Consider the following 21,260-nt stretch of genomic DNA (forward strand, 5'->3'; position numbering starts at 1 on the left):
TAACCCGCTTCTGTCTGATCATTGCCCCACGCTATCAGAATCCTCGAGTTCCTACAATAGTATTACAGCCGGGTCCTATTGGGGACATTGTTCTGCCTAGTGGGGACCTGTGCTACCTAGTGGGGACATTTTCCTGCCTAATGGGGACATTGTTCTGCCTAGTGGGGACCTGTGCTACCTAGTGGGGATATTTTTCTGCCTAGTGGGGACATTTTTCTGCCTAATGGGGATCTGTGCTACCAATTGGGGACATTTTCCTGCCTAATGGGGACATTTTTCTGCCTAATGGGGACCTGTGCTACCTATTGGGGACATTTTTCTGCCTAGTGGGGACATTGTTCTGCCTAATGGGGACCTGTGCTACCTATTGGGGACATTTTTCTGCCTAATGGGGACCTGTGCTACCTATTGGGGACTACTATGCTGCCTATGGGGGACTACTATGCTGCCTATGGGGGACTACTATGCTGCCTATGGGGGATTATGCTGCCTATTGGGGACATTTACCTGTCTATTGGGGACTGGCAAGGCTGCATTGATAGGCACTGATGACATTGTAATGATGGGCAGTGCAGTCTGTATGTCTCTGTGTGTGCAATTTTATTTCTGGTGTAGTTTTTGTAGAGCTGTATATATATTGGTATTTTACTAATAGTGATTTTGAATCTCTCGGAAACAATGACATCGAGAAAGAGAAAAATTGACTCGGAGTGTAGGATATTCAAGGAACAGTGGACTTATGATTACTTTTTCATGCAGTACAAGGAAAGAGCTGTCTGTTTGATATGCCAGAATATAGTGTCTGTGTTCAAAGAATACAGTTTGCGTCGACACTATCAAACTCAACATAAAGATAAATATGATTGTTTGGTCGGAGAAGTGAGAAAAGATAAAATATTAAAACTAAAAAATACATTGACAACTCAGCAAAATACGTTTGTGAAGCAGAAGCAGCTAAATATTTCATCACTGCGAGCAAGTTTTCAAGTTGCCAAGCTAATAGTGTGCACTGGCAGACCATTCGTGGAGGGAGAATTTGTTAAAGAATGCCTTCTTTCTGTAGCCAAAGAGATGTGTCCAGAGAAGGTCGATTTATTTAGTACAGTGAGTCTTTCAAGACCTACAATTACACGAAGGATTGAAGAAATGGGAGACAATTTGCATCAGCATTTGCAAAACTCCGCAAAAAAACTTTCCTATTTTTCCTTGGCACTCGACGAAAGTAATGATATTCGTAATTCTGCACAACTTCTAATTTTTATTCGTGGGACGAATGATTATTTTGAAGTCACAGAAGAGCTTGCTGCACTGCAAAGCATCAAAGGAACAACTACAGGAGAGGATATCTATGAAAAGGTTTGCCAAACTGTGAATGGTTTGGAGCTGGACTGGTCTAAACTAGCCAGTGTGACAACTGATGGTGCTCCTAGCATGGTGGGGTCTAAGAAAGGAGTAATTGCTCGCATTAACCAAGAGATGGACAAGCATAACCATTCTCATCCAATAGCCATACACTGCTTAATCCACCAACAGGCGCTGTGTAGTAAATCACTTAAGTGGGACTCTGTTATGAAAATTGTGGTATCTTGTGTTAACTTCATTAGAGCTAATGCATTAAACCACAGACAATTTCAGGAATTTCTGTCTGAGCTAAATGTTGGCTATGAAGATGTTCTGTACCACACAGAAGTCCGTTGGCTGAGTCGAGGGAGAGTTTTGAAACGTTTCTATGACTTGCTTCCACAGATTACAGAATTTCTGCTTTCAAAAAACAAAGAAATACCAGAGCTCAATGATGCAGAATGGAAATGGCACCTTGCCTTTCTGACAGATGTAACAGAGTTACTTAACAGTTTCAATGTGCAACTTCAAGGAAAGGGGAAGCTCATCTGTGATATGCAATCACATGTGAAAGCATTTGAAGTAAAATTAGGCCTCCTCATCAAACAAGTGACGGAAGAAAATTTCTGCCATCTCCCCACAACTCAAAATTTGTTAGCGGAAAAACCACTGGTTGCATTCCCAAGCAAAACATGTGTGGATTCACTGGAAATCTTACTAAAGCAGTTCGAATTTAGATTTAAAGAGCTTCATCTCCATGGACAGGACATACAGCTTTTCCGTAACCCATTTTCTATTGACATTGAAAATGTGGATACAGTTTACCAAATGGAACTGGCTGAACTACAGAATTGTGACTCTCTGAAAGACGCATTCAAGTCAAGTAGCCTTCCTAATTTCTATGCATCTCTCCCCTCTGAGACATATCCTAATCTCCGGAAGCATGCACTCAAAATGGCAACCATCTTTGGCAGCACTTATGTCTGTGAACAGATTTTTTTCCAGAATGAAACACCCGAAATCTCCTACCAGATCTAGACTAACTGATGAACACTTGCATCACTTGTTACGACTAGCAGTGACAAATATGGAACCGGACATTGACCATCTCATTAGCCAGAAGCAGGCCCACAGTTCCCATTGAAATATTGGTAAGTTTGTTGATTTAACACTTGTTCTTCATTTTAAAAATTGTATTTGTTCCGGTTTTGTTTCTTTTTTCTTCTGAATAAGATATGTGCAGTGTGCATAGGGCAGGCCATAGGAATTTGTTCATAGTTTTTTTTTTTTTGTTTTTTTTAAAAACTATATTCCGGCCCTCCAATGGTCTGAGGGACCGTGAACTGGCCACCTGTTTAAAAAGTTTGAGGACCCCTGACATAGAGTTTACAGGAGAAAAAAGAGGCATTCAAAGAAAAGAACACGGACCCTACAGTCAAACATGGCGGAGGTTCCCTGATGTTTTGGGGTTGCTTTGCTGCCTCTGGCACTGGACTGCTTGACCGTGTGCATGGCATTATGAAGTCTGAAGACTACCAACAAATTTTGCAGCATAATGTAGGTCCTAGTGTGAGAAAGCTGGGTCTTCCTCAGAGGTCAATGGGTCTTCCAGCAGGACAATGACCCAAAACACACTTCAAAAAGCACTAGAAAATGGTTTGAGAGAAAGCACTTGAGACTTCTAAGGTGGCCAGCAATGAGTCCAGACCTGAATCCCATAGAACACCTGTGGAGAGATCTAAAAATGGCAGTTTGGAGAAGGCACCCTTCAAATATCAGGGACCTGGAGCAGTTTGTCAAAGAAGAATAGTCTAAAATTCCAGCAGAGCATTGTAAGAAACTCATTGATGGTTACCGGAAGCGGTTGGTCACAGTTATTTTGGCTAAAGGTTGTGCAACCAAGTATAGGCTGAGGGTGCCAATAGTTTTGTCTGGCCCATTTTTGGAGTTTTGTGTGAAATGATCAATGTTTTGCTTTTTGCTTCATTCTCTTTTGTGTTTTTTCATTTAAGACAAAGTAAAGAAACTGATTATTATCTGACAGAATTGCAGGGGTGTCAATACTTTTGGCCACAACTGTACCAAGTGGGAGACCCCCTGGATGAAAGTCTTTACCTGCAAGTTGGTAGCAATCCTGCGCTGAAAAAGGAAGGATAAAGTCGATATCTGTCTCTTGAGAGAACTGGGGGCCAAGCCTGAGTCTAGGCCAGACTGGAGAAAAGCCAAGATATTAGGGATGGAGAATCTCAGTGGAGAACAACCTTGGCCTCGACACCATTCAAAGAAAACCTTCAAGGTGTGGTGGTAAATTCGTGTTGAGGCAGGCTTCGGAGCACTATCGTAGCAACCACCTTGCACCCAAACCCCGCCTGCGTCAGAATCCAAGATTCAAAAGCCAAGCCATCAAACACAGGGCCCCTGAGTTCGGGTGGCAGATCGGCCCCTGAGAAAGTAGATCTGGGCGCTCTGGCAGTCGCCATGGCACATCGAGGAGCAGCTGCACTAGATCTGCGTACCACACCCGACAAGGCCAGCCTGGGGCCAGCAGAATCACTGGCACCCCTTCTGCCTTGATCTTCTTGATGACCCTCGGAAGTAGTGGCAGCAGAGGAAATAGGTATGGGAGGTGAAACTGATTCCATGGCAGAACCAGCGCATCCACGGCGATTGCCTGTGGGTCCCGGGACCAAGCGACAAATACGGACACCTTGGCGTTCACCCTGGAGGCCATCAGATCCACATCCGGTGTTCCTCACCATTGGCAAATCTGCTGAAATACCTCTGGGTTTAGTGACCATTCCCCGGATGCAAGCCCTTGCCAGCTGAGGAAGTCTGCCGCCCAGTTCTCTACCCCTGGGATGTGGACCACCGATATCACCGTGTGGTTCCTCTCGGCCCATCGAAGCACGTGTCCTAGCTCGCACATGGTTGTCCTGCTGTGGGTGCCCCCTTGGTGATTTATGTAAGCCACCATCGTGGCGTTGTCCGACTGAATCCGGACGGGGCGGCCTGCTAGAAGGTGATGAAACCGTTGCAGTCAGCCAGATCGCCCGTATCTCCAACAAGTTGATCGGGAGGCGTGCCTCCTGCGGTGACCACCGTCCCTGGGTCATGTGGTGGCAAAAAAACACTCCCCAGCCAAGGAGGCTGGTGTTGGCTGTGACCACCAGCCACTGATCTGGGGGAAAAGGTTTCCCCTGGAGAGGGGAGGAACTGATTGTCCACCACTCGAGTGGCTGCCTGACCTGAGAGAGCAGCCGGCATCGATGATCGAGCGTGAACGGGTTCTCATCCCAAGATGACAAGAGGGTGTGCTGCAGGGGGCCAAGATGGAACTGGGCGAACGGGATCGCTTCCATCGCCGCCACCATTTTTCCTAGAATCCTCATGCAGAGTTGGATGGTGTGAGGGACTGGTTGGCGCAGTACCCACACTCCCTGCTGGAGGGCTAGGGCCTTGTCTCGAGGGAGAATTACCAACTCTCGGCAAGTGTCGAAGATCATCCCTAAAAAGGAAATTCTCTGAGCTGGAACAAGGGATGACTTCTTTACATTGACCAACCACCCTAAGCAGGCAAGAGTGTCTAGCGTGATGCTGACTTTCCTCGAATGCCCGCCTTGAAGGCCTCTTGACCAAGAGGTCGTCTAAGTAGGGAAATACGACTATGCCCCAGGAGTGCAGGATGGCCATGGGGACTGCCATGACCTTTGTGAACACTCTGGGGGCAGTGGCCTAGCCCAAAGGGCAGCGCTGCAAACTGAAAATGTAGACCGTTAATGGCGAAGCGTAGAAACCTTTGATGCGGAGGGAAAATGGGGATATGTAGATAAGTGCCCTGGATATCGATAGAGGCCAAGTACTCTCCCTGCCACATTGCCGATATTACTGAATGGAGACTCCATCCGGAAATGTCTGATCCTGATAAATCTGTTCAGGAGCTTTAGGTCCAAAACAGGCCTGAAAGCCCCGTCCTTTTTGTTTTCCGGTACTGGAATGATGACTGTTGTGGCTGAGCGAATCGATGGCTCCTAGTAGAGCCTTTGCCCAGGTATCCACTTTGGGAAGACGGGAAAGAAAAAATCGTCTTGGGGGTACCTGACAAATTCTATCTTGTACCCTGTGGACACCAGCTCTCTCACCCATGTGTCGTGTGCGACATTGAGACAGGCGTGGTGAAACCAGAGTTGGCGGCCGCCTACCTTGTTGGTGTCGCCTGGCAGATGCCCCGAGTCGTTTGGCTGCAGATCTTTGGGACCTGGATCCTCTTGACCTGGAATGGTTAGCCCGCATCCTGCCCAATGGGTTGGCTCCATATGAGACCTGTCGGTCCCTGGTTGGGGCGCCCAGACACGGCGGAATTAGCCACTGTCGTCCACCCAGGGTTGCAAAAGGCCCGAAAACGCGCCTGAAACTGGTGATAAAATGGCGGTTTGACCTTTTGTTGAGGAAGAAAACCGCTCTTGCCTCCTGTGGAGTTGGAGATGAGCTGATCTAACTTCTCTGAACAGGCGGCCATACTGGTATGGTAGCACTGTCAAGGACTTTTTTGAGACTGAATAGGCCCGCCATATCCTTAACCATAGAGCTCTCCTAATGGAGATTGCATTTGCGGCCGCAAGTGCCGCACAGTTGGAGACATCTAAAGATGCATTGAACAAGTAGTCCCCTGCCATGGCTATCTGATTTGCGATTTCTGATACTTCAGCTGGTAGTTCTATGTCTTGCTCTATTCAATGATTCTGACCAAGAAATCAATGGCCTTGGCTACCCATGTTGCTGCGTACGAGGGAGAGTGCTGATCCCGATGCCTCAAACACTGAGCGAGCCAAGTTCTCTATGAGATGATCAGTGGGATCCTTAATAGAGGAACCACTTGGTACGGATAGTATAGTTTTTGTAGCCAAGCGCGACACACGTGAGTGGCGTTGGGGATTCCGTCCACTTTTTACGGAGATCCGGGGCAAAAGGATACCTCGCCTCGAGTGCCGTCTGGCCCGAGAAACGCCTGTCCGGCCGTTCTGTGTCGTTGCACTATGTCCTCAAATTCAGGGTGAGTGCAAAATACTCTATGGGGACGCTTGACTCGCTTAAGTGACACCTTATGGCCAGAGTGGAATCCTCCTCAATCCCCAGTCTGGTTGACGACTTCTAAGAGACTGTCCACTCTTTCCTGACCACCCCGCATATCTAGGTCAAGGGGTTTGTCCGAGTTGTAGTCAGAGCCTTGCTCGCTATCGACTACTCGTGACGGGGAGCGAGAAGCAGAGCTCACGGATGCCGAGGCTCCAGATGGACCGGGAGATGCTGCATGGGTTCGTTTCCCCCGGGTCTGCCTGGAGTGAGAGCGGCCCCTGCAGGCCGGAGGCTCCTGTGAGGTAGGGGAACCCTCTATGACAGGCGAGCTACTGTCCCTGCCCCTCTCTGGGGCCCGAAGGGACTGGATTGCTCTCATAAGTGACGCCATAGATTGCGACAGTGATAACGCCCATTCCGGGGGACTTGGTACACTGGGCTCGGTCGCAGGGGAGGGCTCCTGGGCGCGTTCAAACTCGCAGACTTCGCATACTCGCTTGGTCTGCACCTGCGGAAAAGCGGATCGACAGGAGATGCATGCAGCGTATAAAAACTTTTGCGTCTTTTTTCCTAACATGCTGGACCTGTCAGGCATCCATGCTGAAAAAAACGCCGGGGGAGGGTGCTCTTAGTCTCTCCTAGCGTGGCCTTTCTGTGGGGCTAGGGGGCAGCACTTACCCCAGTCCTGTCTACTAGTGTGCGAGGCGTCGCTTCATTCTGCGCGCCACAACTGCAGACAGGCCCCCGGAAGAAAAAAAGGGATCCTGGGGGCAGTACTTCCGTTTGCAGCCTAGCTTCGGCCTGAAGCCAGAGCCTAAATTTCTTCGGCGTACGCCCAGACCACGGCCGCCGTGACGCAAAGTCGGAGGCGAGGACTTCCGGCCGCAGCCTAGCGACGGCTGAAGCCGCTGCCTCGATTTCTACCATCCGCCGGGGGGGTGGGCGGAACCACCGGACCCCAGAACCAAGGCCGGGAATCCGGATCCGCTGCTGCCAGACGTGCCCATCTCTGCTACCGCACAGGAGAAGTTAAGGGCTCCAGCCCTGCGCCGCTGCAGGAGCCCTCCCCGGCCATCCTCCTCCATCCAGCTCAGGTCGAGGGGAGGGGGGCCATATGAAAAAGGACGGTGCAGGCACCCTAACTCCATCTAACCCCATGGAGGAGTGAGGAGAGGGACCATCTGCCGCCTTGCCCCAACCGCAGTCAGCATTGGTGGGGCAGTGGGGGCCGCATTGGCTACACTTCGGCCTCTGTGCAGCCTAGGGTTTCAATACCCTAGTGTGGACAGGGCAAAGGCCAACCCCCTGCTTTGAGCAGGGGGTTGGACCAGTTGGCCCAGGAAGTCCCTTCCAACTCTACAATTCTATGTGACTTAGATATGAGTGTCTGAGCAAAGGGTCTGAATACTTATGATTATGGAATATTTCAGTTTTTCTTTTTTGATAAATTTGCAAACATTTCTGTTTTTATTTTCAGTCAAGATGGGGTGCAGTATACCTTAATGAGAAAAAATTAACTGTTTTGAATTTATCAAATGGCTGCAATGAAACAAAGAGTGAAAAATTTAAAGGGGTCTGTATACTTTCCGTACCCTCTGTACATACATTGCTTTTTATGCTTGCTGCCTGTTTAGTGTGTGCTTGTTTCTGTGTATTTTACATTTACTGTGTATTTTACATTTACTACTGTATGGTGTGCAGCATTTGTAGATGTTTACCTACAATACCTCACAATATTTTTGCACCAGCTGTATTGCATGTTACGAATGAGTTAGGCTGTGTTCACACGTATGCGTTTTTTGCGGTTTTACCAAATAAACCGCTTAAAAGAAGCATCCCATTCATTTTAATGAATTCCGCATTTTTGTGCATATTGATGCGTTTTTTTCCGCGAAAAAACGCATCGTGGAAAAAAAATGCAGCATGCTCATTAATTTCGTGGAAAATTCCACATTTCTAGCTATTTTCTATGAGGCTGGGACTGCTCCGGAAAAAACGCATTAAAAACGCTCGTTTTCTGGGAAGGAGTCAGGTTTTCATGCAGAAATTTTCTGCATACATGTGCACATAGCCTAAATATTCTCCAGCCTTCTGCAGAACAACACAGAAGATACCAATCCAATTATTTAGGGTTGACTCACAATATGACCAGGAAAAAGGTTAACCCCTTCATGACCCAGCCTATTTTGACCTTAATGACCTGGCCATTTTTTGCAATTCTGACCAGTGTCCCTTTATGAGGTAATAACTCAGGAACGCTTCAACGGATCCTAGCGATTCTGAGATCGTTTTTTCGTGACATATTGGGCTTCATGTTATTGGTAAATTTAGGTCGATAATTTTTGCGTTTGTGAAAAAAATCAGAAATTTAGCAAAAATTTAGAAAATTTTGCAATTTTCAAATTTTGAATTTTTATTGTTAAACCAGAGAGTTATGTGACACAAAGTGGTTACTAAATAACAATTCCCACATGTCTACTTTACATCAGCACAATTTTGGAAGCAATTTTTTTTTTGTTAGGAAGTTATAAGGGTTAAAAGTTGACCAGCGATTTCTCATTTTTACAACATTTACAAAACGATTTTTTTTTTAGGGACCACCTCACATTTGAAGTCACTTTGAGGGATCTATATGGCAGAAAATACCCAAAAGTGACACCATTCTAAAAACTGCACCCCTCAAGCTACTCAAAACTACATTCAAGAAGATTACACAGGTCAACGAAAAAAATTTTTTTTTCTGGTGTCCAAAATATTTTAATGAATTTGGGGTATTTTTGGGGTGCTGATTCTGAATATGTCATCAGTTTTGCCAGATTGGCTCAAGTTTTTGAGATTTTTGGTATCTTATTTATAGCACTTGTTGGTAAATGCGACGCATCATCTCATTAATTTCTTTGGATTAGTACTTGAACTGAGCAGTTCTCAATATAGTTTTGTGTTAATTAGTGTTCTAAAAGTTTGTTCATAGCTTGATTTTTGCACTAACTTTATGTTGTTGTCTGTTTTCCAGTGAAAAGCATGAACTCATCATGAAGAAGTTGTCTTAACGATCCAGACTCATTCTGTTACATTTGTGGTGAATATACACTGCCAAAACATAGAAGAAACATAACAGACTTCGTAAAAAAAGTGTATTTTGCCTATTTTGGGGTTATGCTTGGGGACCAAGACAAGTTTTGGGCACCACACATAGTGTGCAAAGCATGTATCGAATTATTACGAAAATGGAGCAAAGGACAAAGAAAAAGCTTCAAATTTGGTGTTCCAATGGTGTGGAGAGAGCCAAAAAATCATCATGATGACTGTTATTTCTGTGCAGTGCAAGTGCAAGGATTCAATAAGCATAAGAAACGAAAATGGGAGTAACATGGAATCTGCAAGAAGGCCTGTCCCTCATTGTGAAGATGTGCCTGTACCTGTGTTTACCATAAATAACAGTCATCATGATGATTTTTTGGCTCTCTCCACACCATTGGAACACCAAATTTGAAGCTTTTTCTTTGTCCTTTGCTCCATTTTCGTAATAATTCGATACATGCTTTGCACACTATGTGTGGTGCCCAAAACTTGTCTTGGTCCCCAAGCATAACCCCAAAATAGGCAAAATACACTTTTTTTACGAAGTCTGTTATGTTTCTTCTATGTTTTGGCAGTGTGTATTCACCACAAATGTAACAGAATGAGTCTGGATCGTTAAGACAACTTCTTCTTGATGAGTTCATGCTTTTCACTGGAAAACAGACAACAACATAAAGTTAGTGCAAAAATCAAGCTATGAACAAACTTTTAGAACACTAATTAACACAAAACTATATTGAGAACTGCTCAGTTCAAGTACTAATCCAAAGAAATTAATGAGATGATGCGTCGCATTTACCAACAAGTGCTATAAATAAGATACCAAAAATCTCAAAAACTTGAGCCAATCTGGCAAAACTGATGACATATTCAGAATCAGCACCCCAAAAATACCCTAAATTCGATGAAATATCTTTGGCACCAAAAATGCTGTTGACCAGTGTTATTAACCCTTTAGGTGTTTCACAGGAACTAAAGCAACGTGGAAAGAAAAAATGGACATTTTAATTTTTACAACAAAAATTCTCTTTTAGCATCAATTTTTTTCAGTTTCACATGGGCAACAGGATAATATGGATCCTAAAATTTGTTGGGCAATTTCTCCTGAGAACACCGATACCTCATATGTGGTCATAAACCACTGTTTCGGTACATGGCAGGGCTCAGAAGGTAAGTAGTGCCATTTGACTTTTTGAATGGAAAACATGCTGGAATATTTAGCAGTTGCCATGTCACGTTTGGAGAGGCCCTGTGTGACTAAACATTGGAGCTCCCCCACAAGTGACCCCATTTTGGAAACTAGACCCCCCAAGGAACTTATCTACATGCATAATGATCACTTTGAACCCCCCAGGTGCTTCACAAATTAATCGGTAAAAAAAAAAGTACTTTTTTTTTCACAAAAATTTTCTTTTAGCCTCAGTTTTTTCATTTTCACATAGGCAACAGGATAAAATGGATGCTAAAATTTGTTGGGCAATTTCTCCTGCGTACACCGGTACCTCATATGTGGTCATAAACCACTGTTTGGGCACACGGCAGGGTCCGGAAGTGAAGGAGCGCTATTTGACTTTTTGAATGGAAAATTAGCTACAATCGTTATCGGACACCATGTCGCGTTTGGAGAGCCCCTGTGTGCCTAAACAGTGAAATCCCCCCACAAGTAACACCATTTTGGAAACTAGACCCCTTATGGAACTTACCTAGATGTGTGGTGAACACTTTGAACCCCCAAGTGCTTCACAGAAGTTTATAACACAGAGCAGTGAAAATAAAAAATCATTTTTTTCCCCTCAAAAATGATTTTTTAGCACGCTATTTTTTATTTTCACAAGGGTAACAGGAGAAATTGGACCACAAAAGGTGTTGTAATTTGTTCTGAGTACACCGATACCCCATATGTGGGGGGGAACCAATGTTTGGGCGCACGGCAGGGCTCAGAAGGGAAGGAGCGCCATTTGACTTTTTGAAATGAAAATTACCTCTAATCGTTAGCGGACACCATGTCGTGTTTGGAGAGCCCCTGTGTGCCTAAACATTGGAGCACCCCCACAAATGACCCCATTTTGGAAACTAGACCCCCAAGGAACTTATCTAGATGCAAAGTGAGCACTTTGAACCCCCAAGTGCTTCACAAAAGATTATAACGCAGTGCCGTGAAAATAAATATTTTTTTCCTCAAAAAATTATTTTTTAGTGCGCAATTTTTTATTTTCACAATGGTAACAGGATAAATTGGACCCCAAAGTTGTTGTTCAGTTTGTCCTGAGTACGCTGGTACCCCATATGTGGGTGGGGACCACTGTTTGGGCACATGTTAGGGCTCGGAAGGGAAGTAGTGACATTATGAAATGCTGACTTTGATGGAATGGTCTGCGGGCATCATGTTACATTTGCAGAGCCCCTGATGTACCTAAACTGTGGAACCCCCAAGTGACCCCATTTTGGAAACTAGACCCCCCAAAGGAACTTATCTAGATGTGTGGTGAGCATTTTGAACCCCCAAGTGCTTCACAGAAGTTTATAACGCAAAGCTGTGAAAATAAAAAATCATTTTTTTCCTCAAAAAATGATTTTTAAGCATGCAAATTTTTATTTTCACAAGGATAACAGGAGAAATTTGACCCCAAAAGTTGTTGTCCAGTTTGTCCTGAGTATGCTGATACCCCATATGTGGGGGGAACCATTGTTTGGGCACACACGTAAGGGCTGAGAACAGAAGTAGTGACGTTTTGAAATGCAGACTTTGATGGAAAGGTCTGCGGTCGTCGTTACGTTTGCAGAGCCCCTGATGTGCCGGTAGAACAGTAGAAACCCCCCACAAGTGACCCCATTTTAGAAACTAGACCTTCCAAGGAACTTATCTAGATGTCTAGTGAGCACTTTGAACCCCCAAGTGCTTCACAGAAGTTTATAACGCAGAGACGTGAAAACAAAAAAATAATTTTTTAGCCCCCAATTTTTTATTTTCCCAAGGGTAACAGGAGAAATTAGACCACCAAAGTTGTTGTGCAATTTTTCCTGAGTACGCTGATACCCCATATGTTGGGGTAAACCACTGTTTGGGCACACGTCAGGGCTTGTAAGGGAGGGAGCACCGTTTGACTTTTTGAACGCAAAATTGGCTGGAATCAATGGTTGCACCATGTCGTGTTTGGAGACCCCCTGATGTGCCTAAACAGTGGAAACCCCTCAATTCTAACTCCAACCCTAACCCCAACACATCCCTAACCCTAACCCCAACCCTAACCACAAGCCTAACCCTAATTCCAACCCTAACCCTATTTCCAACCCTAGCCCTAACCCTAATGGAAAAATAAAAATAATTTCTTTATTTTATTAGTTGTTCCTGCCTATGGGGGTGATAAACGGGGGGGTTTATTTACTTTTCATTCTATTTTGATCACTGTGATAAACTCTCAGTGTTCAAAATGTTATGAATCTGCAGCTGGCGGGTGCACTGCGCATGCGCCCGCCATTTTCCAAGATGGCGGTGCCCATGAAGCAGAACCGCGGGACACTAGGAGAAGGAGGGACATCGGAGGTACCAGGGGGGTCGGAAGGTGGGAGGAGCCTAGAGAAGGGGGAGGGGAGCAGATGATGACGGCGGCGGCGGCACATTGCCGCTGTCAGTCGGTATCGGGGGCCGACCGGCCCTGTGAGTCGTGGGGGGGGGGGGGAGGTCGGATCACGGTCTCCAGCCATGTCCGATGCTACTGCATCGGCCATGGCTGGATTGTAATATTTCATCAATTTTCATTGATGAAATCTTACTATCGCTGATTGGCTGTTTCACTTTTAACAGCCAATCAGAGCCATCGTAGCCACGTGGGGGCGAAGCCACGCCCCCTGTGGTGAAGAACAAAGCCCCCTGTATCTGCGGGTCAGGTGACCCGCAGGGGGGCTTTAAAGTCATGATGCTACATAGGCGTCATGGGTCGTTTTGGCACGACTTCTCATGACGCCTATGTGGGGTCAAAGGTCGTGAAGGGGTTAAAATATATGTGCAAAGTGGTCTTCATGTGAATGGTTTTAATTTATTCTTCTAATAAATTTTGTATTTTAGTTTGGATTTGGTAGAATGTCTTCTATTTTCCTTACTGCACTTCAATAGTCGACGGGGAGTTGTGCGCACTCCCGTATTTGAGACATGGTCTGCTCAGTGTTCAGGAGATTCAAAGTATGGGGAATGCAGGTGTTGCTATTTCTACTGAACTGTCACCTAAGTTCCAATAATGGCAGACTTGGACTTTAGCTTCTTTCTGTACACAGAAAGCAATCATAAAGTTATATAGCAGTACAAGTTATGTAAAGTATTTACAGTTTGGTTGCACACAAACATTCATAATAAAACAGGGAAACTTTATCTGCACTATACGAAAAGCACCAAGTTTTCATATATGAATTTATGTTGTCTGTTCTTTATGCATGTCAAAATGACTGGACCAGTCTGCCTCGAGTTTGGCACATAAGTAAATCAGGTGCTTCCAAAGAGGTGTCAGCAAAGACAGACCATTGTTAACATAAAAAACTGAATACAATAGCAAATTTTTATTTACGGTCAAACGACTGGACCAACCTGCACCAAAGTAGGCGCATAAGTAAATCAGGCACTTTGGAAGGCCATAGTATGAGATGCAGCTTCTCAGGCCTATCATTCTTGACATATTTTCAGAAAAAAATATATCTAATATATAAAGCTCAAGTGTGTGTGTGTGTGTGTGTGTGTGTGTGTGTATGTATGTATGTACAGTCATATGTTAAAGTTTGGGCACCCCTATTAATGTTAACCTTTTTTCTTTATAACAATTTTGGTTTTTGCAACAGCTATTTCAGTTTCATATATCTAATAACTGATGGGCTCAGTTATATTTCTGGATTCAAATGAGGTTTATTGTACTAACAGAAAATGTGCAATCTGCATTTAAACAAAATTTGACCGGTGCAAAAGTATGGGCACCTCAACAGAAAAGTGACATTAATATTTCGTAGATCCTCCTTTTGCAAAAATAACAACCTCTAGTCGCTTCCTGTAGCTATTAATGAGTTCCTGGATCCTGGATGAAGGTATTTGTGACCATTCCTGTTTACAAAACAATTCCAGTTCAGTTACGTTTGATGGTCGCCGAGCATGGACAGCCCGCTTCAAATCAACCCACAGATGTTCAATGATATTCAGGTCTGGGATGGCCATTCCAGAACATTGTAATTGTTCCTCTGCATGAATCCCTAAGTAGATTTGGAGCGGTGTTTTGGATCATTGTCTTGCTGAAATATCCATCCCCTGCGTAACTTCAACTTCGTCACTGATTCTTGCACATTATTGTCAAGAATCTGCTGATACTGAGATGAATCCATGCGACCCTCAACTTTAACAAGATTCCCGGTGCCGGCATTGGCCACACAGCCCCAAAGCATGATGGAACCTCCACCAAATTTTACTGTGGGTAGCAAGTGTTTTTCTTGGAATGCTGTGTTTTTTAGCCTCCATGCATATCGCCTTTTTGTATGACCAAACAACTCAATCTTTGTTTCATCAGTCACAGTACGTTCTTCCAAAATGTAACTGGCTTGTCCAAATGTGCTTTTGCATACCTCAGGTGACTCTGTTTGTGGCGTGCTTGCAGAAATGGCTTCTTTCGCATCACTCTCCCATACAGCTTCTCCTTGTGCAAAGTGCGCTGTATTGTTGACTGATGCACAGTGACACCATCTGCAGCAAGATGATGCTGCAGGTCTTTGTAGGTGGTCTGTGGATTGTCCTTGACTGTTCTCACCATTCTTCTTCTCTGTCTTTCTGATATTTTTCTTGGCCTGCCACTTCTGGGCTTAACAAGAACTGTAACTGTGTTCTTCCATTTCCTTACTATGTTCCTCACAGTGGAAACTGACAGGCTAAATCTCTGAGACAACTTTTTGCATCCTTCCCCTGAAAAGCTATGTTGAATAATCTTTGTTTTCAGATCATTTGAGAGTTGTTTTGAGGAGCCCATGATGCCACTCTTCATAGGAGAATCAAACAGGAGAACTACTTGCAAGTGGCCACCTTAAATACCTTTTCTCATGATTTGATACACCTGCCTATGAAGTTCAAAGGTCAATGAGGTTACAAAACCAATTTAGTGCTTCAGGAAGTCAGTAAAAAGTAGTTAGGAGTGTTCAAATCAAGAAAATGATAAGGGTGCCCATACTTTTGCACCGGTCAAATTTTGTTTAAATGCAGATTGCACATTTTCTGTTAGTACAATAAACCTCATTTGAATCCAGAAATATAACTGAGTCCATCAGTTATTAGATCTATGAAACTGAAATAGCTGTTGCAAAAACCAAAATTGTTATAAAGAAAAAAAGGTTAACATTAATAGGGGTGCCCAAACTTTAACATATGACTGTATGTATGTCCGGGATTGGCATCCGCACCGTCGCAGCTACAGCCACAAAATTTGGCACAGTCACACGTCTGGACCCCGAGAGAGTCCTAGGCTATGTTGTGAGGCGAAATTTTAAACCCGCGCGTTCCAATTCACCAATTTTGCCCCTATCTACATAATGGGGAAAGTGTGTGTGTGTATCAAGCCCCACCCCCATTATGATGTCATAATGGTTGCCATGGCGACGCTGATGTCATCATAGGTTGCAAGCCCCGCCGCTTATTATGGTGTCATAATGGTTGACTATGGAATGGAGGATGTGTGATGGGTATATGGGCACTGGACTATGGGATAGAGGATATGTAGGACGGGTATATGGGCATGGGACTATGGGATGGTGGATATGTATGATGGGTATATGGGCACGGGGCTATGGGATGGAGGATATGTATGATGGGTATACGGGCATGGGACTATGATATGAAGGATGTGTGATGGGTAGTGTTGAGCATTCCGATACCGCAAGTATCGGGTATCGGCCGATATTAGCGGTATCGGAATTCCGATACTGACTTCCGATACTTTTGTCATATCGGATTCCGGAATCGGAATCGGAAGTTCAAAGTTGATTGACAGCCGAAATGACGTCATCATGATGCGCGGTGTGTGCGCATCATGATGCGCCGTCATTTCGGGCCTTCCGGGGGTCTCTGCCGGCCTGCCGGGGGGCTGTGTGGACTGCCCGGGGTCTATACCGGCCTGCCGGGGGGCTGTGCCGGCCTGCCGGTGGTCTGTGCACCCTGTGGGGGTCTGTACCGGCCTGCCGGGGGGGCTGTGCCGGCCTGCCGGTGGTCTGTGCACCCTGTGGGGGTCTGTACCGGCCTGCCGGGGGGCTGTGCCGGCCTGCCGGTGGTCTGTGCACCGTGGGGGTCTGTACCGGCCTGCCGGGGGGCTGTGCCGGCCTGCCGGTGGTCTGTGCACCCTGTGGGGGTCTGTACCGGCCTGCCGGGGGGCTGTGCCGGCCTGCCGGTGGTCTGTGCACCCTGTGGGGGTCTGTACCGGCCTGCCGGGGGGCTGTGCCGGCCTGCCGGGGGGGGGCTGTGCTGATGTCCGGGAGTCTGTGCAGGCATCGCCGATGGGACTACAAGTCCCATCGGGCGATGCCTGCTACCATGACAGTGATTGACACATTAGCCAATGATGGGACAGTAGTAGTCCCATCATCTGGCTAATGTGTTAAATGTAAAAAAAAAAAATAAAAAAATACTACATGCATGCTACATACATACTACATGCATGCTACATACATACCACATGCATGCTACATACATACCACATGCATGCTACATACAATACATTCATACAATACATACATAAACATACAGTACATATAACATAGAGTAACATACTTACCAATACTTGTCACATTGTTCCCCGAAGCCATTGTCTTTTACGGAATAAATATTAACATAACAAACCACAAAAATACTCACCCATGATCCGAAGCAGTCCACGAGTGTGTCCCACGACGATCTTGGGTAGAGAACTGCAGCATCAGCTGATGCTGCCGCTCTCTACGGGCTGCAGGAATCCAATGACGGAAGGTAGGTATCCTTCCGCACTGTATTCCTCCGCCACTTAAAAAAAAAAAAAAGTCCCTAGTCTCACTTTATGGTAAAAGCTGTGTGGGAAATGCCCACGCAGCAATGGCATAAAGTGAGACTAGGGACTTTTTTTTTTTTAAGTGGCGGAGGAATACAGTGCGGAAGGATAACTACCTTCCGTCATTGGATTCCTGCAGCCCGTAGAGAGCGGTCGCATCAGCTGATGCTGCAGTTCTCTACCCAAGATCGTCGTGGGACACACTCGTGGACTGCTTCGGATCATGGGTGAGTATTTTTGTGGTTTGTTATGTTAATATTTATTCCGTAAAAGACAATGGCTTCGGGGAACAATGTGACAAGTATTGGTAAGTATGTTACTCTGTTATATGTACTGTATGTCTATGTATGTATTGTATGAATGTATTGTATGTAGCATGTATGTAGTATATATGTGGTATGAATGTAGTATATATGTGGCATGAATGTAGTATGTATGTGGCATGAATGTAGCATGTAGTATGTATGTAGCATGTAGTATGTATGTAGCATGTAGTATGTATGTAGCATGTAGTATGTATGTAGCATGCAGTATGTATGTAGCATGCAGTATGTATGTAGCATGTATGTAGTATATATGTGGTATGTATGTAGCATGTAGTATGTATGTAGCATGTAGTACGTATGTAGCATGCATGTAGTATGTATGTAGCATGCATGTAGTATGTATGTAGCATGCATGTAGTATATATGTAGCATGCATGTAGTATATATGTAACATGCATGTAGTATATATGTAGCATGCATGTAGTATATATGTAGCATGCATGTAGTATATATGTAGTATATATGTAGCATGCATGTAGTATATATGTAGCATGCATGTAGTATATATGTAGCATGCATGTAGTATATATGTAGCATGCATGTAGTATATATGTAGCATGCAGTATGTAGCATGCATGTAGTATGTATGTAGTATGTATGTAGTATATATGTAGCATGTAGTATATATGTAGCATGTAGTATATATGTAGCATGTAGTATATATGTAGCATGCATGTAGTATGTATGTAGTATATATGTAGCATGCATGTAGTATATACGTAGCATGCATGTAGTATATACATAGCATGTATGTATGTAGCATGTATGTAGTATATATGTAGTATGTATGTAGCATGCATGTAGTATGTATGTATGTAGTATTTTTTTTTTTTTTTTTTTTTTTTTTATATTTAACACATTAGCCGGATGATGGGACTACTACTGTCCCATCATTGGCTAATGTGTCAATCACTGTCATGGTAGCAGGCATCGCCCGATGGAACTTGTAGTCCCATCGGAGAATGCCTGCACGGACCCCCGGACATCAACGCAGCCCCCCGGCAGGCCGGTACAGACCCCCACAGGGTGCACAGCCCCCCGGCAGGCCGGTACAGACCCCCACAGGGTGTACAGACCCCGGGCAGTCCGCACAGCCCACCGGCAGGCCGGCACAGCCCCCCGGCAGGCCGGCAGAGACCCCCGGAAGGCCCGTACAGACCCCCGAGAGGCTGTACAAGGGCAGGAAAGGGTTTTTCCAATTCCGATACCGGAAGTCTCATAGACTTGAATGGGACTTCCGGTATCGGCATCGGCGGTACCGATACTTTTTTTAAAGATCGGCCGATCCATTCCGATCCGATATTTTGAAGTATCGGACGGTATCGCTCAACTCTAGTGATGGGTATATGGGTACGGGACTATGGGATGGCGGATATGTATGATGGGTATATGGGCACGGGGCTATGGGATGGAGGATATGTATGATGGGTATACGGGCATGGGACTATGATATGAAGGATGTGTGATGGGTATATGGGTGCAGGACTATGGGATGGCGGATATGTATGATGGGTATATGGGCACGGGGCTATGGGATGGAGGATATGTATGATGGGTATACGGGCATGGGACTATGATATGAAGGATGTGTGATGGGTATATGGGCACTCGACTATGGGATGGCGAATATGTATGATGGGTATATGGGCATGGGACTATGGGATGGAGGATGTGTGATGGGTATATGGGCACTCGACTATGGGATGGAGGATATGTATGATGGGTATATGGGCACGGGCCTATGGGATCGTGGATATGTATGATGGGTATATGGGCACGGGACTATGGGATGGAGGATAATTATAATTTGCTATAACTAACCACAGTTAGTTACTCTGCCCGGGCAGCGCCGGGCTCTTCAGCTAATTATATATATATATATATATATATATATATATATATATATATATATATATATATATATATATATATATATATATATATATAGTGTGTTTCTGCTGTCTAGGGCCCACTGTTCTCCATATTTGTAAAAAAGAAAACAAAATAAAAATAGATTAATTTAACCCTTTAGTGACAGAGCCAATGTTGAACTTAATGACCAGGCCAAAATTTTGCAATTCTAACCAGTGTCATTTTATGTTATATCTCTGGAATGTTTCAACATATCCCACTGATTCTGACCTTGTTTATTTGTGATACACTGTACTTCACGTTAGTGGTAACATTTATTTGATATGACTTGTATTTATTTATGAAGAAACAAAAAGAAACTGGCAAAAAATGTTAAAATCTTGCAATTTGCAAACTTAATATTTGTGCCCTTAAATCAGAGTTATGTCGCAAAATAGTTAATAACCTTTTCCATATGTGTACTTTTTAGATCAGAGCAATTTTAGAAGCAATTTTTTTTTTGTTAAGAAGTTATAATGCTCAAAAGTTGACCAGCGATTTCTGATTTTAAACAAAATTTATAAAAACCATTTTTTTTTTTAGGAACCACCTCACATTTGACGTTTTGATGGGTCTATATGACAGAAAATACCCAAAAGTGGCATCATTCTAAAAGCTGCACCCCTCAAGGTGATCAAAACTACATTCAAGAAGTTTATTAACCCTTCAGGTGCTTAAGAACTGAAGCAATGTGGAAAAAAAAATGAACATTCAAATTTTTTGCGCCAAAAAAATTATTTTAGACCCAAACTTTTTTTTTTATTTTCACAAGACTAACACGAGCAAATTGATTTAGAATTATAAATTTTGTGATCTAAAGCTTTTTTTGGGGATCGCTGTAGCCGAGACCCCAGAGATTTTCTAACACTGGGGGGTACTATAGCATTATTTCTTAGCGCCATTAACCCTAGAAAGCATACCCATAGAAATCTACACATTCACGCACCTGGGGCCTTTTAGGCCTGTTTACAATTATCATGGAATAACTCAGATAAAAATACTTTTCAAAGTTTATTGCAAAGTAAGGATGCATTCCCACTAGCGCTGGGGTCCACCAGGACGGGATTCCGTAATGGATCTGACCTCCTGGTGACCCCAGCTAAGGCTGGCGGACACATACCTGGAGCCTCGCAGGCCTGCCAGGTTACTTGTTTTCTATTTTCTGTAAAATTACTTTAGTTAGAATTTTGAAACTCTAGGTATTCCTCAGGTATATAGTTGTTAGTAATTTCCAGTTGTTCATATATTTTTATGTTATAGGCATTTCGGTATAACAACCTTTTTTTGGGACTACCCCATATTCACGCACCTGGGGCCTTTTAGGCCTGTGTGCAAATAACACTGAATAACTCAAATAAAAATACTTTTCAAAATTTATTTTACAATTGCAAAGTAAGGATGCATTCCCACTAGCGCTGGGGTCCGCCAGGAGGTGATCCGTAATGGATCCGTAATCCGTAGAGCAAGTGTTTTTACTATGTCGGAACATAGGTCT

General features: G+C 44.3%; 1 protein-coding gene across 1 annotated transcript; it reads left to right on the plus strand.

The window, feature by feature from the left end:
* Nucleotides 1-678: 678 nt before the first annotated feature.
* LOC141075042 (general transcription factor II-I repeat domain-containing protein 2-like) lies at nt 679-2,379 on the plus strand. Its single transcript, XM_073562388.1, has one exon. The coding sequence runs from the start codon at nt 679-681 to the stop codon at nt 2,377-2,379; it is 1,701 nt and encodes a 566-aa protein (XP_073418489.1).
* The last annotated feature ends 18,881 nt before the right edge of the window (nt 2,380-21,260 follow it).

This window comes from Dendrobates tinctorius, unplaced genomic scaffold (genome assembly GCF_039654945.1).
Source record: "Dendrobates tinctorius isolate UK_male_01 unplaced genomic scaffold, ASM3965494v1 ptg000015l, whole genome shotgun sequence".
In the NCBI taxonomy this organism is placed as follows: Eukaryota; Metazoa; Chordata; class Amphibia; order Anura; family Dendrobatidae; genus Dendrobates; species Dendrobates tinctorius.

Coding starts and splice junctions, on each gene's coding strand:
- LOC141075042 (XM_073562388.1), top strand. CDS start 679: ATGACATCGAGAAAGAGAAAAATTGACTCGGAGTGTAGGATATTCAAG.